The sequence below is a fragment of the Squalius cephalus genome (genome assembly GCF_949319135.1).
Source record: "Squalius cephalus genome assembly, chromosome: 21".
Lineage (NCBI taxonomy): Eukaryota > Metazoa > Chordata > Actinopteri > Cypriniformes > Leuciscidae > Squalius > Squalius cephalus.
The window spans coordinates 30,917,507-30,932,694 of NC_137142.1; the positions used below are offsets into that span (position 1 = coordinate 30,917,507).

General features: G+C 38.5%; 1 protein-coding gene across 2 annotated transcripts in view; it reads right to left on the reverse strand.

The window, feature by feature from the left end:
• Positions 1-1,455: 1,455 nt before the first annotated feature.
• mdga1 (MAM domain containing glycosylphosphatidylinositol anchor 1) overlaps positions 1,456-15,188 on the reverse strand; it is a 211,879-nt gene continuing 198,146 nt past the window's right edge. The window contains exon 18 of one of the 2 annotated variants that reach the window (XM_079856011.1): positions 1,456-6,813. In XM_079856011.1, coding sequence (XP_079712137.1) covers positions 6,725-6,813 — 89 coding nt within the window. In that variant the 3' untranslated portion in view covers positions 1,456-6,724. Of the gene's footprint in view, positions 6,817-15,188 lie in introns of both variants that reach the window. The other variant, XM_079856010.1, reaches the window with a different exon arrangement.

Consider the following 15,188-nt stretch of genomic DNA (forward strand, 5'->3'; position numbering starts at 1 on the left):
CCACTCATTCTTTCCCCTCCGTTCGAATGCAGCGTTGATGCAGCATAGCGACCAGCAATTAAAGTCCTCGATTGGAACTCAGTCAAGTGTAACCCGACAAGCGCCGCATGTTTTCTTGCTTCTTTTTTAGTGACAGGACATCATGTTTCCATGTCCTGTCATGTCGTGCTTTCTCAAGCTCTAAGAATGATGATGGTGTCTAAGGATAAACTTAAAAATGTGATCAAGTGTCATTGAGTTTGTAGTCTCACTCCGGGAGTGGAGGATGAGCGTGTGTAGGAGGGGAAGGATGAGTAAATATAGACGTACTGACAGACAGAGAGAGAATCAGGGGACAAATGAGAGTCCATAGAAGGAGATGAGGTGGATGTGAAAAAAAAAATTTTGAGAGAGAGAGAGAGAATAATACAATAGAATGAAATGCAATAAAAACCGAATCCCAAAAGGAAATGGCCCTTTCATTCCTCATGAGACTAATAAGAACCTTTCACCCAAAAAATTAAAATCCTGTCATCATTTACTGACCCTCATCTTCCTAAATCATATGATTTTCTTCCATGGAAGATAGAGAAATGTTGAAGACCAAAAACATAGTCCATATGATTTGTGCAGCTCACCATATTCCTGGATCAACATTCCCATCCAACAATTTAACCCTATCCCTACCTAAACCTAAATCTAAACCCTAACCATAACCATAACTTATCCCTAAAATGATAGGTGAATAACACTGATGTAGAAGCACCTAACCCGGTCGTAAACATAAACTTGACATAAACTGTAAACTTGTCCCTCAAATTTGATTGGTTTATTGAGATGTTGATCCAGGAACATGTTCTATTTGGTAAAATCATGTTCACTGATTTGTGCCCTATATTAGTGTATGATATATGCATGAGTATGTGTAAGTCAAATTTTATTTAAATGAATAAAATGTTATATTTAGTTGATCTCTGATGATTCTCCTTAAGTTCTATTTAATACATAATAACAGGGAAAAATAAGATAGAATAAATGAGAGAACAGAGTTGTACAATAAATGTGAATAGCAGCGCATTAGATCTTGGAAGTATTCAGTGAGAAATGTTTTCATATTCCTACATAGTAGATAAATGAATCATGCAATGATCATATTTGAGAGGCAAGGACCAAAAAAAGATCCTTTCACAAAAAAATATGTCTGCTATGTGTGCTTTTACTAAATACTTTTCGATTTTCAGTAATGGCTTCCTTGTGCGAGTGGTGTAAACTGGAATCTTCGTTCAGGGTCGTCAGTGTTAATGACCCCTGTGGCGCGTGTAAACGAGCACTTGATTAACAGATGCGGCGTGAGGTTTGTAACAGATTCTTCAGGCCTTGTGTTTCGCCTATATCGCTGAATAATAATCTGAGCGTTTATGACAAAGTTTTTAGAAAGGGAGGTTTAGGAACGCAACCACACACAATGCAGATCTTTCATGGTTATTTATTTATACATCTTGGAGTCATATTTCAAATATATTTTTCCTCTAAAATAGTTCATTACATGACAGAGAATATACAACATCCAGCACTACAAGTTGCTCTCTCACTTGTGCACCGGTATATCTAAAAACAAACAAATATACATACAAACGAAAAGAAAAAAAAGAAACTCTCTCTCTGGTATCAAGGTCAATACCTTTCGCAAACTTTGCATACGACAGCACAGCTGATCAGAGCTGCGCCACACACTAATGATCAATTCAACACCGACAGACATTCTTTAGCAGTCATGTGATTGGTTTTGTGAGTGTGCGTTGGTGACTTTCACAGACTGACCTTCAGGTTTGGTCTTGGGATTCTCTTGTTATATATTTTATTAAATGTATGGAGTGAATCAACAACAAAAAAAAAAATTCCAGAACATATCCGGATCAAATTTCAAAATTCATTTTTTTTAGCATTGCAAAATTATGGGGGGAAAAAATAATTAAAAAGTGTTTTATTGTACAATACTGTCATTATGTTGCATTGCCATCAATGCTTTGTTATGCAAAGGTGCTGTATTACAGAAGTGACAATCAATTATCATGAGAATTATGAAAAATACATGAAAATAAAAGTAATTGTCATGAAATTGTCAAAAATAATCTAAAAGGCTTAATTTTCTGCACAGTATGCGAATGTATTTAGGGATGAAATATGACCTGGATATGTCTTTGTGAGATTCACCCATATCTACCAACAGATAAAGTATAACAGTAATCATAGAGGCTAGAAGGGCATGTGGCAGTAAGATCCATAACTAACTGTCACCTATACTGACGTCCTCCAGGTGGAACAGTAAATGGCCTTTCTTAAGGCACATTCTACTGACGTCTATCTCTAATGCTACATTTGTTGTTATGCTTCATTCTCTGATCATACTTGAGTCATGCATTTGGACATAATCAGGAGACAGTGGTGGATGAACACGCAAGTGAGTGACAAAAACAAAAGGTGAGTCAAACGTCACAATTTGATTTCCCATTGGTAGCATGACAGTCAATAATAATCTGACTTCTCATTGACCCCTGATCTTTCGACTAAACACTAATGCCACATTAAATATTTTGCAACAAGATGTGCTCACCCTTAACAATTCTCTTTTACAGCTTTCTGATAGTGGCTACATTCACATGCCAACACAATAACAGAATACAAATGTCAGTCCTGTATGAAAAATGCTTGAAAACTGGGGCATTGTACTATCATAGAATGAAACTGGCTGGTAAGTGTTTGGGATGAAATTCTTTTTGATGAACATTTTTTGAGGATGAACTTTAGGAGTGTTCTAAAATGTCAACAGTTTAGAATAAAAATGTAAAAATTAGGATTCAAATATGTTCTCTTGCATTCCGTCACTATAGTTACAGGCACAAGAATGTAGACTGCATGGAATTCCCAGCCATCATTCAAAAATGTCTACACGATCCTGCCTCTTCTGTGTTCATTTCTCATATTTTAATGCTAATATTATTAAGCAAAGCACTTCCATCTGCACTTAACACATTATGCCATATTTAAACCCATTCCACTGAATTCTGCACATTTACAATGCAAAAAAGGCCTGCCAGCAAGATTTCACATTCTAATCAGATTCACATTGACATTCACTTGCTCATCGTAAGGGGTGATGGTTCACTTCCTGTGTTGAGCTTTATTTGAGCTTATAACAAGTGCATGATAAAACTTCTACCATCATCATATATTGCACAGTATTTAGATCCTGCCTTTTGCCTCTAATCATTGATGTAAATATAGACTTGTTTGCAAGATCAATTTGAACAAACACTCTAAAGGTCTGAATACAAAAAAAAAAAAAAAAATGGGTGATGGCTTCTGGAGAATATTGGGATGTCACCAAACACACATCGGAACATCAAAAAGCAACAAAAGGAAACACATGGAACATGGAACAAGGTACAATGCACAATATCCTGCAACATAAAATTACATAACCCTCCATTTATTGTTTCACTCTCATTTTGCTTTAAATCTAATCGGTTGCGTCCTGTAAGAGGTCCTACTAAACTTAGCATGGATTATAAACAATATCTGATTATACATGACATGAAGGCATTGTGCAAGAGTTTAGAGCGATTACGGTAACATACACGAGGAACAGTATTACAGCCGCGGGAGTGTCTTTAACTGTAGGTGAACCTGGACTGGGGTTAAATTATTCCAGGCCCTGTCCCTGTTACCTATGGATTTACCTGAGGAGCGAGTCTATGATAATCTCTTCAACAGCGACAGACAAATGCCACATTAGGATAAATATGAACTGGTTAAATATGAGCGTTTGCGGATAATACAAGCCGGGAAATCATTTTGCACATTTTATGTTTGTAAACAGACTTACCTTAAAGCTCCACTGTGGATGGAACTACGAGTATGAGTGATACTAGAGCAAAGCAATTGAAATATATACTGTATATACGATCGCACCATAACATCTAAGCGTACGCAAATCTGATCAAGGACACTCAAACAGAGGCACAAATGGTTCCTTCTTTTCGTCATATGCTCTCATGCCCTTCCCTTGCAACGATGATAGATGTGATGAGGCTAAGCAGAGTACTTGAACTTTCAGAAAGGACTGAACACGCACACAGTCCTGGTAGTTTGCTCACACTCTTTGCTTGAACGTCTAACATCACATATTGCTACTTAACTGTAACCATGTGCTTAAATGTTATCTTACGTGATGTGGCTTGTTTTAAAAAGAGTTCCAGGGAGGGTTGCCTACATTTCAAAACTTTTGAAGGTAAAATCCTCCATAACAACATATTGCATCTGAATCTTAAACCATTGGCATCTGTGACTTATGCTGCATTCCATTCGAAGTCAGACATGGGATATTCCTACTTGATATCTCTGACTTCTAAGCATACAATTGTTCCATTACCTAAAGTTTGGAAGATGATGTATAAGAAAACATAATGGCAATGCTACCGTTTGCTGTACTCTTGATTGTCAACAGAGAAGTCGTCTAGTAACCAAATTGGAAGATAAATGATGCTACACAGTGGTAGCATTTGTTCTGCAGGTTTATGATATCATCAAAGAGGATCATGTAAATGCAGATGTTTGCAAAACATGTTTATCATCATTTAATGTAGGAACTTTGACCTACTGATGTATTTTATTTGCTTAAAAGTGAATGTTTATCATTAAAGCCGGGCTCAGACTACAGGAGTTTCCGTTCCCCTCCTGACATTCTGAGAAAAAAAATCACGTCCAGGGCATCGGCCTGTTCTGTCTGATCAAATCTTAAACCCCGATCTGCTAGCGGACACACCGGGGCCGCCCAGACAATATCAAACATGTTTGATATTTAGGATTTTAAATATGGATAACTATGATTACGTCAGTACTTCCACAATAGCCAACGAGAGACAAGTCTACAAAGAGATGGAAGTGACAGAACTTTTAAAATGGTGACCACAAAACAACAAGCAGCTGTACGGCTCCGGTGGACAAAGGAGATGGAGGGACGGCTGGTCGAAATGTGGCAACAACAAGACTTCCTTTATAATATCTCCTCATATAATGTCTATAACAAGTTGCCGTAACATAGTATACATTTTGTTTCCATCCGTGAGATCACATGAGGTGCTAAGTCTGGCATGATAATCTTAAGAATATCTTGAAGTCTGATGTGCCACCGTTTTCATATCTTGTGGTGTGTGCAGGTTTGAGATTTGAAAGAAGAAAATCTGTGAAGATTCTCCTTATGTGCGTGATGCAACCAGATTTCACGATCTTTTTAAAAAGATTTAAAAAACTCCTGTAGTCCCGGCTTAACTATGTGCATCTCACTGGATGCCACCCTCTTGCCAAACTTTGTGGATTTCAACAAGATATCAAGTTCAAGCAACTTCAAGTGGCAATCTATTGCAATATTCCAAGTAGGAAGCTGGAAAGTCCAACTTTTCAATGTAAATGGAATGCAGCATTACTATAGGATGCTTCAACAATGAACATTGCGTGTCTTTTAGGACAACTTTTCATATCAACACTGTTTGCTGCCATCTCAAAACTTCCAAAATAAAATAGTTTGTCAATGGCAACCCTTGTAGAGCTAGCACGTACATGCGATTTCTCTCTAACGCTATGCAAAATGAAATTCTTGAACATCAAAGCCAAGAGTGCAGTTTGTCTGTCCAGAGGTGTTCATCTGTTGGAGTCCATGTGCCCATATCCATGAAGAGGAGAACGTTCATTGCAGTCAGAGGTACGGTCCTATTGCTGAAGGAGAACGACCGACCCAGTGAGCCAACACTTTCCCGGCAGTTTGATTGAAGCGAAAGTGATCGTTCTCAGCAGTTTGTCCAGATGCTTTATGAATCTTGTAAATTGAGGGTGAGGTAACTGATGCTCCTCTGGTCCAAAGTTCACATTGTGTCGTTTTCAGAACCAAATTATACCCCATAACAAACTGAACGGCAATGCAGCAGTGGCACACAGTAAAGAAAGCCAAAGGACAAGAAGTGTACAGCAAACCCAGACTGACGGAATACCACGTAAAGGAACCAAAAAAAGATATAAATTTGTGCTTCTTTAGATTCACATTGTCATAGTCATAGAAGTTTCAATCGGAGTCTGTTTGTCTTTTCCGTAGCTCAACACTTTCCAATACATCATATACACGTGCATGTACAGGTCCATTCAGGTCATCAGTAACTTCGTGACCACTCGTTTCGCTTATTCATTCCTGCTCACATGATTCCTTGCAATCTTAACGTCTTAAGGAAATTGCATCTCCATGCACTTGAGTCTGTGGAAAAAAGTAGTTCATTTGGGGAAAGGACATCCTTGTCACTCTTTCAGCCATCTGTTCATCCTGTAAGCCCTCCGTCATCTTTGGTAACAGTTGACACTTTGGTGTGTCAGATACATACACAAGGGGGAAAAGGGGCGGTTGAGGTGAAGGTGTCAAGACATATGGACAGAAATGCTCAACATTAACTGAGGTTATGTTTATATAAAACATAAAAGGTGCCACATAGCAGGTAAAAGCTCAATAAGTGACTACAAAAGATGATACTAAAGAAAAAGTAGACATGAATCGTAAGGAGTGTTGTGAAGTCAGGACAAAGTACATGAGAAGCAGGAAACACAGGAGGAAGGGGGGAAGGGTGGTCACATGTCAGGGCAGTTCTTATTGCTGCCGCGGGGGGCGTTCTACGCTGGCGGTGTGTGCTCGGGGGTATCTGTATCATCTAAGGAGGAACGTCAGGCAGATGGTGCCGAGCAGCTGGACGATCACAGGGAGAAGGTGGAGACTCTGGTGTGTCCCAGACAGAACTGCTGTAAACAGAAAGACAAACACTCTATTACACTCTTTATACTACAACTTTGTTATTTCCCTTCATTTTGCCACTTTATGTTGATGGAAGAGTGGAAAGGGGACAAGAAAGTATTGTGGAAGCTAGTGAGATTTAAACCCGCATCTTTAACATGAGCATCACGGCTTCAGAAGACTACAGTATTGCTGAAAATTTGCTCCTTGCTAGATCAGGTGTGTTTCATTGAAGTTCATACATTGCTTTTAACTGAAGGTATACATTTCTATCAGTCCTCTCATTCCCTTGGGAATCGAACCCATGACCTTGCCATTGAGCTACATGAATGCTTTAAATCAGGGTTCACCAATCTCGGTCCTGGAGGGCCGGTGTCCTGCAGAGTTTAGCTCCAACCCCAATTAAACACACCTGAACCAGCTAATCAAGGTCTCACAAGGCATACTAGAAACTTTTAAACAGGTGTGTTAGAGCTGGTTGGAGCTAAACTCTGCAGGACAGCGGCCCTCCAGGACCGAGATTGGTGAACCCTGCTTTAAATAATAAAGCCTACATATGAAAACTTTTGTTTGGCAAGGTTTGAAAATCTTCCTAAAATTTAGTAAAAGTTGGCCAAAGCATTTCCAAGACATATCTTCACTTCTGATTGGAATTTTGTCACATTTGTTGGTGTGTTACAGGAAAATACATTTGATACATTTATTCATTCCTGTGGATCCAGTTGTTTTTTTGTTTTGTTTTTTGTAAGTATTATATGTGGGAAGTACTAATACCGACAATCAAAAATTCACAAAAACTTGTGGCAAAAAAAAGTAGCAAACATGTGGCAACTTTGTACCCCTAAAAGGTTTATAGTAGTAGGTAATAGTACTAATAATATGCACCCTTTAAGGACATATAAGGTGCAAAATTGTCCTTTTGAGGGTACTGCCCTAGTGACAAGTTTTGCAAAAGAATTTGACAGTGGATGTGACCTATGACTTACATTTTGTACAAAGCAAGAGCTGCACATCATGAGACGTGACTTTTTAAAGCCTAAAGCATTGCAAGTCTATTTCCAAGCATCCAAAATGGGGAAATGCACTTTGATACCTTGCTCATAAACAGCTTCTGTAAAGAAAAACACCTCTTAATCTTAACCACACAATAGCTGCCGGGTCAGAATCCTTTGAGAATGGAAGCATGCAGGTATGTGGGATGCTGTTATAAATGGTTTCTTTTTCCTGCCGAGCTTTTGGCACAAAGAAGCACGGGACACTGAAATAATGGATCGGACGGATGGGGTTACAGCGGCTGGCATCATCGCCTGACTGAACCGGAGGCCGTAAGCGGTAATATCTATGAGCTACGGAAGACGGATGACCTGCATGAGGACAATTACAAGTCATTATGTCTCAGAGGTAATGTTGAGTAATATCTTTCGGCACAGCTCACAGGAAATGGCCTCAGAAGATGATGAGGTCTGGACGAAACGAAACATGCTTGTAGCGTTATTGAAAAAGCAGCGACTCCAATCACAACACACACATACAGGTTTAATTATGCATGCAATCTGCCAACAAAATGGGTTTAATAAATAAAGAGCAGGTATTGTTTAAAAAAATCAATATGAATTTATATCAAAGATTTTTTTGGCTAGCAGGAAATCAATATATTCATAATAAAGCTTTTTATTCTTCCTTTTCAATATAGAACGAGATTGTGTGAGCCGTGACATCTCTCTCAAGGACCTTTGAAGGAGGCGGGTGATTTTGAGAGTGGGCTGTGTGTGTGTGTGTGTGTGTGTGTGTGTGTGTAGACAGGCTGCATATCCACCTGTGCATCTTTACTTCTAAATAATAGGCCTATTATTATAACATAAAATCAGAGATATAGGGAAATTAGTTATTAAAGTGCATAAAAAACTGATCTATCAACAGTCAGTGCCACCGTAACAAGATTTAATGTTTGTGTGTGTGTGTTTTGTGGGGCCTTTAGATTTCTAATTCTGATTCAACAGGTCACCTTCGCCTCGAATCGCACATACTTTTTCCCCTCTCATTCTATACCCGCTCACCCTTTCCACCCTACAGCCAAATCCCAGTCATGGTGTGATTTATGGGGACGCAGTAACACATGGGACGCCAGAGCCAATCATCATTCATCTCTAAAGAAGGAACAGCTCACGGTTGAGCTCCCGTGGGCAGCACCCCGAGCAGAACAGGCCAGAGGAGAGCAGAAGAGACGCGGGTCATTCCTAAAAGGCAGTACGTTTTCATGTCTTAAAGGGATAGTTCACCCTCAGGCCATCCACGATGTAGGTGTCTTGTTCTTCAGTAGAAGGGTAAAGAAGATTTTAAGCTGAAACCGTGGCCCTTGGTTATTCAAATAATGCAAGTCAATGGTTACCATCAAAATAAACATATACAGGCAAAAAAAAAATTTTTACTCATGGCTCCTGACGATACATTGAGGTCTTACGAGGCAAAACGATCGGTCTGTGCAAGAAACTGAACATTATTTACAACATTATTACCTGTAATCCAGAGCCTCGGAAAACGGTCCTGAGCACGTTCATGGCAGCCTGGAGTGAAGCTTCCTGTCACATAATCACATATGCGCATCTGTGGGAATCTGTGAAAAGTCAATCTTCCTGATTGAGATCGTGCAAGCGAACGTAATCTTAATTTTAACTATAGGTTGCGGCCCCCAGGATAAGCGAAATTAAGTACCATTTTGATTAATACAACACACGTCGTCCTCCTCTGCTGTAAACAAACACAGCGTCAGCTCACGTGTGTTTGCTCCCGCACATGCATCATTATACGATAGGAAGCTTGCACTCTAGACTGCCATGAACGCTGTGGATTACAGGTAATAATGTTGTAAATAATGTTCAGTTTCTTGCACAGACTGATCGTTTCGCTTCATAAGACCTCAATAGCCCCTTTCGCACTGGGTTCTCCTAGTAACTAGCCACCAGGGTGGTTCCCCGAAAACTAAATGTTAGATAGAACTGTCATACAAAGAAAGTAGACAGTATACGAAAAAGTATTAGCGATTGCTGTGTGGTTGATGCCCAATGTCGCTGTATGTATGTATGAAATACATGTTTCCTTTGGTTGGATTTGGTTCAGCGTAAAAGTTCAGAGATTCATCTATCACTGTTTTCCATGTTCGTAAAGTTAGTTTGTGGAGTAAATATATAGGCTATAATCTGTGTGTGACACAGCTTTTTTTTAAATGGTGGGTACTGGTGTTCCACGTGTGTTCGGCCAATCAGTGTACTCTTACATCACTGGTAGTTCCTATTGTGCTGGTTTAGACCATACTCTGAAGTAAGAGCTAATTTAATTACCCCAGTTCCTGCGGTGCAAACACGCCAAAATCCGGGTACATCCACCATTAGTTCCAGAAACTATGAAAATGTTCCTCCAGTGCAAAAGCCCCTAATGTATCGCCAGGAGCCACAAGTATTTTTATTTTTTTATGTTTTATTGTCTTTCAAAGTGAGGAAAGCCATTGACGCATTACATGAATCACCAAGGACCACGGTTTCACCAAAAAATCTTCTTTTCAATTTTGGGTGAACTATCCCTTTAAGATGAAAATCATGTAATAGGCAAAGTACTCGGATGACCTACTGTACTTCTTCTGGTGAGATTCTGAAGTGTGCATTTGATGGACACTTTACTATCCCATGAGGCCATGGGAGAGGATTTGTGAATGGCAGTGAAGCAAATGGTAGGTCACATGACAGTGTAGTACGTCCAGATTACATTCATACTACACACATTCATAACATACTTTTTTAGTGGTCGCAGAGTAATTATTCAAAATAAGTACATACTCGAGAGAGAGAGTGTGCGATTTTGTAAAGTAAAGTAAAGATTTGTAAAGATTTTTACATTGGCTTTTGGATTATTGCAGAAAATAAGTTTAATTACCAACAAACATTTATGATTTTTTTTCCCACATATTGTTAATCTTCAAAAATGAGCACCACGTTTATGAATTTTGGAGCCTAAATACAATCGGCAGAAGTAAAATGCCTAAGTATAAATTATTTATTATGATTAAAAAACCAATGCAGCTGTGAAAGCAGACTTTTGAGTTTTCCTGTTCGGATGATGACGTTTAATGTCCCCGACAACCTCTTCTATTTAGACACTTATTGGCATCCACTGTTTTGAAGACAAGTAAAAGCTTTAAAAATCACAAGAGGGTGATACTGATATATTTTATGTTGTAGAATAAAATGTCGAGAAAATATCTTGAGCTTGTGTTAACCACAGACAGACCTTATTTCAGGCATTTAACCAAAGCCCATTCAAAAACCCATTGACTTCAGGAAGATGGAACCGTAAGTGCTAAAATGCTAACTCGTTTCTGTATTTTGCTGTACAAAAATACATCATCCCTGCAGAACTCTACTGTTATTAATTCTGTTTTGTGGTATTAGTTGGTTTGTCTCGCTTGGAAATTTTAAGTGAGAAAATTGGCCAGCTTTTAGCAATTTATTCCCATCCTTTTAGGCATCCATCCTATTAATCGTGTACAGTAAATAATCAATCATGTTGAAAGGATCTCAAACAGAACAGACTTCTGAATGTTTTACCCACAGACTTCCAAATGTTCTGCATAACAAGGAAAGACCCTAGAAAACATCAAAGAAGAGCAGAGTTTCATTGATGAATGCACAGTTCCTCTACAGTAAAGCCTCATGGGTCAGACACAGAGCCTGCTAGCTAGCAGCACACACACACACACACACACACACACACACACACAACTTTTCCTGAACAAACAACAGCTATCAGCAATCCGTGCGGTTGAGAGCTGGAATATTCTCTCTGTGAGGGAGCTTTCACAATGATTGATCTTAATCATTAATTTGGCTCTTTTGTTCTGCCCTGCGGTGTGCCTCACGCAGCTCACGATACACTTTCCTGTGTGTAAGCACAGCTCAGCACCTGTGGGCGGCATGAACAGGTTTAACTGCGTGGGCTGCACTCGCCCTATATGTGTGTGTGTGTGTGTGTGATATAACACCAGTGTTCATGCCGACCCAGGTACAGAGGAGAGAGCAGGGCTGTGCGCTTCCAGAGACTAAGGTATAAGCTTACATTAAAACTTGAAATAATAATGGAGCTTTTTTTTTTTACTTTTCACTTACCATGACAGGTTCCTGAGGTGTTTAACACTTTAAAATTGGAAAAATATCAAGCTGGAGCTGTAGGCTTGTGGATTGGTATATGGAAATGTCCGTACATATTACTGTCAGGAGAAACTAATGCCTAGCGGGAGTGCACATGCTTTGGCGTGTCGCACAGTGGTGCCTGCATGTAGGCGAATCGGTTTCGGGTCATTTTCCAATTTGTGGGATAATTATTGTTTTGTTAATGTTTTTGGCATTGATGGAAAGAAAAAAAAAAAAACAGCTTGCTTTAAAACCAAACACAACTACCAATCAGCAGTGTTGAAAGTGGACTCAATTGAATTATAGACCTCATCAGACTGAATGAACATGCAAGTGCTAATGCTCACTTACATGCCTTTCAGCAAATAAGTTGAGATCATGTTGTGTCACCTAATTATATTCATGATGACAATCTTCTTGACTTTTCAGATGTCTCAGTCCCATTTAAAGTAAATCCACCATAAAAAATAATGCTAATAAAAGAGGAAAATACACAGTTTATTGTGTGGTATACACAGGATTGTTAAAGGTTGATCTATTATTTAATTAAAAAAAGTTGATATGCTAAATTCAGCTGTTTATTAAAAGATTACACTGCATGTGTGACAAAGAATTGAGATGTTGCTCTGAAGTGTGAGAACATCTGGCAAATTAAACAGTTAGACTGGAAAGGAAACAATTAAATAAAACCTTTCTGAATGTATATGAAGATAATCTAAGATAATTAGTCAGTGACCTGTGTAATTTCTTAACAACTGGCACCACCAAACAGAAGTACAAAAATAATGTTTTCAGACAGGTTTCAACACAAAACACACACACACACACACACACACACACACGCACACACACACACACACAATGTTTTTGTGTTTTATGAGAACTCTTGACATCCCAATATTACATTACACTAATAAGAATGATATATTTAGCATTATGGTAATGAGATCTGCAGGGTGAAATATGGAGAATATGAATATTTTCTTAAAGCAAAATATGTTTTATTCCCTTTCTCTTGATTTTTGGTATGAAATATGACAAGTGCAAGACAGTAACATTGAACATCTTTGCTCTCTACAAGGAAGGCCAAATTAACAATCTTTAACAATCTCTTCAGTCTTTTATTCCATTCATCATCCATATATAATAATCTAGTCATATTCATATATGCTTATATTAATTTTTACTTTTATATTGATATTTTACATATAAATTGGTTTTGTCTACAGTATATGTCTCTGTAGTTTTAGTAGGCATAATGCTATAAAGGGAAATGTTGACGTTTCATTCTTTCTTCTGGTAGCAGGGAGAGCTTGTCTCTGCTGGAGTGTCTGTATTATCTTCAAGGTTAGCTGATAAGGAGCCGCTGCCATGGACACTGAATGTTATGAAGGGGGTGTTTTGATACTGGATGCTTTGGAACATCTCACACAACATTTGAGGTGGCTGTTAGATCTATCTATCTATCTATCTATCTATCTATCTATCTATCTATCTATCTATCTATCTATCTATCTATCTATCTATCAAAAAATAAGAAATTGCATTTATATCAAATAAAACAAAGCCCATACTTTTAGCAAGAATTTTTTGCAATGTGACATTATTTACATGACCATTAAACACATTTCCAACCCTAAGTCTCATTAGGTCTTATTTTTTGTGTGTGAACCAAATTCAGTGATACAGGAATGTTCGGTGATATAAAAATACAATACCACAATAATAGACTCAATAATGTGCTCAAAAGTTGGTGTCAGGAAGATTTTTTATATATATATAAAAAAAAGAAGATAATAAAATTATCAAGAAATGACAGTAAAGACTTTAACATTAGCCCATTTCACAGATATAGTCTTTACTGGTAAATTACCGTTAAGAGATCATGTGCGAACAGGACCTTTTCAAAAATGTCAATTTCCCGGTATGAGAAGTTGAAACATTACCAGTAAATTACTGGTGTGATGCTGTGTGCGGACAAAGAATGAAGACACTTTCATGTCTTTAGAGAAAACAATGTCATTTTATGAAAAATTGTCAGACAGACTGCAACTGAAGTCGAGGATTCCACGGGGAAAAGTGAAGGAAGAGGGGCACAGAGCCTATTTTCAGATGTATCCATATGCTGTAACTATACCTCATCAGACATGACTTTTCACTGGGGCACAGCAATGCTGTGTCTCAATTCGCCTACTTGTACTACACCCTAAAAGTGCACTCTATTTGTGAAGAAAAAGTACATACTTTTGAGTGTGTAGCAGAAGTGTAGACAAGCTTTGGGACATACTATCAGGACATACAGCGTCTTTAACGGTTGCTCTCTCTCGCTTATTACACGCATCCTGTCACGTAAACTGGCCTGTCAATCATCTTGTCAAAGATAAAATCCTCCGCATTTAATTTAATTTAATTTCCTACTGTAGTGAAGAGAAATGCAGAAGCACGTTGATCTGCCAGTCACGGGTCTTTCATGCGGAGACTCTCCATGCATTTATGTTATATAAGTTAATGGCCAAACGGACCTTCATAAAAGTTCTCGTTGTTGTTGTTGCAGATGAAATATAACACGGATAACATTACATCAATATTTTTTATCAGCTTAAATTGATTATTAGTCACTCAAACCCCTTCATCTAAATCTCTCTACTTAACCGTCGGTCGCGCACATCCGCCATGTTTGTATTTTTCTGAACACTTTTATCTCATGGTTGTATTTCTGAACTGGATCCTCCTCCAAAGAGCAATGGGTTGTGGGCAATATTAACTGTAATAGTGAGCATGAATCCACACTTCGAAAATCGTATTCCACCGGAAATAGTAGACCATCCGGAGACTTCTGGCATACTCTTTTCAACATACTATGCTTTTGGACACACTTATTTTAATCTCACATATTGTTTAGGATGGATAGTATGGACATTGATACGCAGGGGAAAACTTTACTGGGACTCATGCCCCAGTAAAAAGAGTCTAGTGACATCCCTGATTTTTACTGTTTTTTATGTCAACATGCGCTAGACTGTTGCAGCGCGTCTCGCGCTCGAGACCCTGCATAACTGCAATACTATAATAACTATAATGCGTCTGCCGTTTTTTAAGAGTGTGATTATGCCTGTCACGCAGAAGAAGAAAAAAAAATAACTCAAATGAAACTAAAGCGCTTCTCTTCATCCAGGTGGATGAAGAAATTGGCTCAGCAT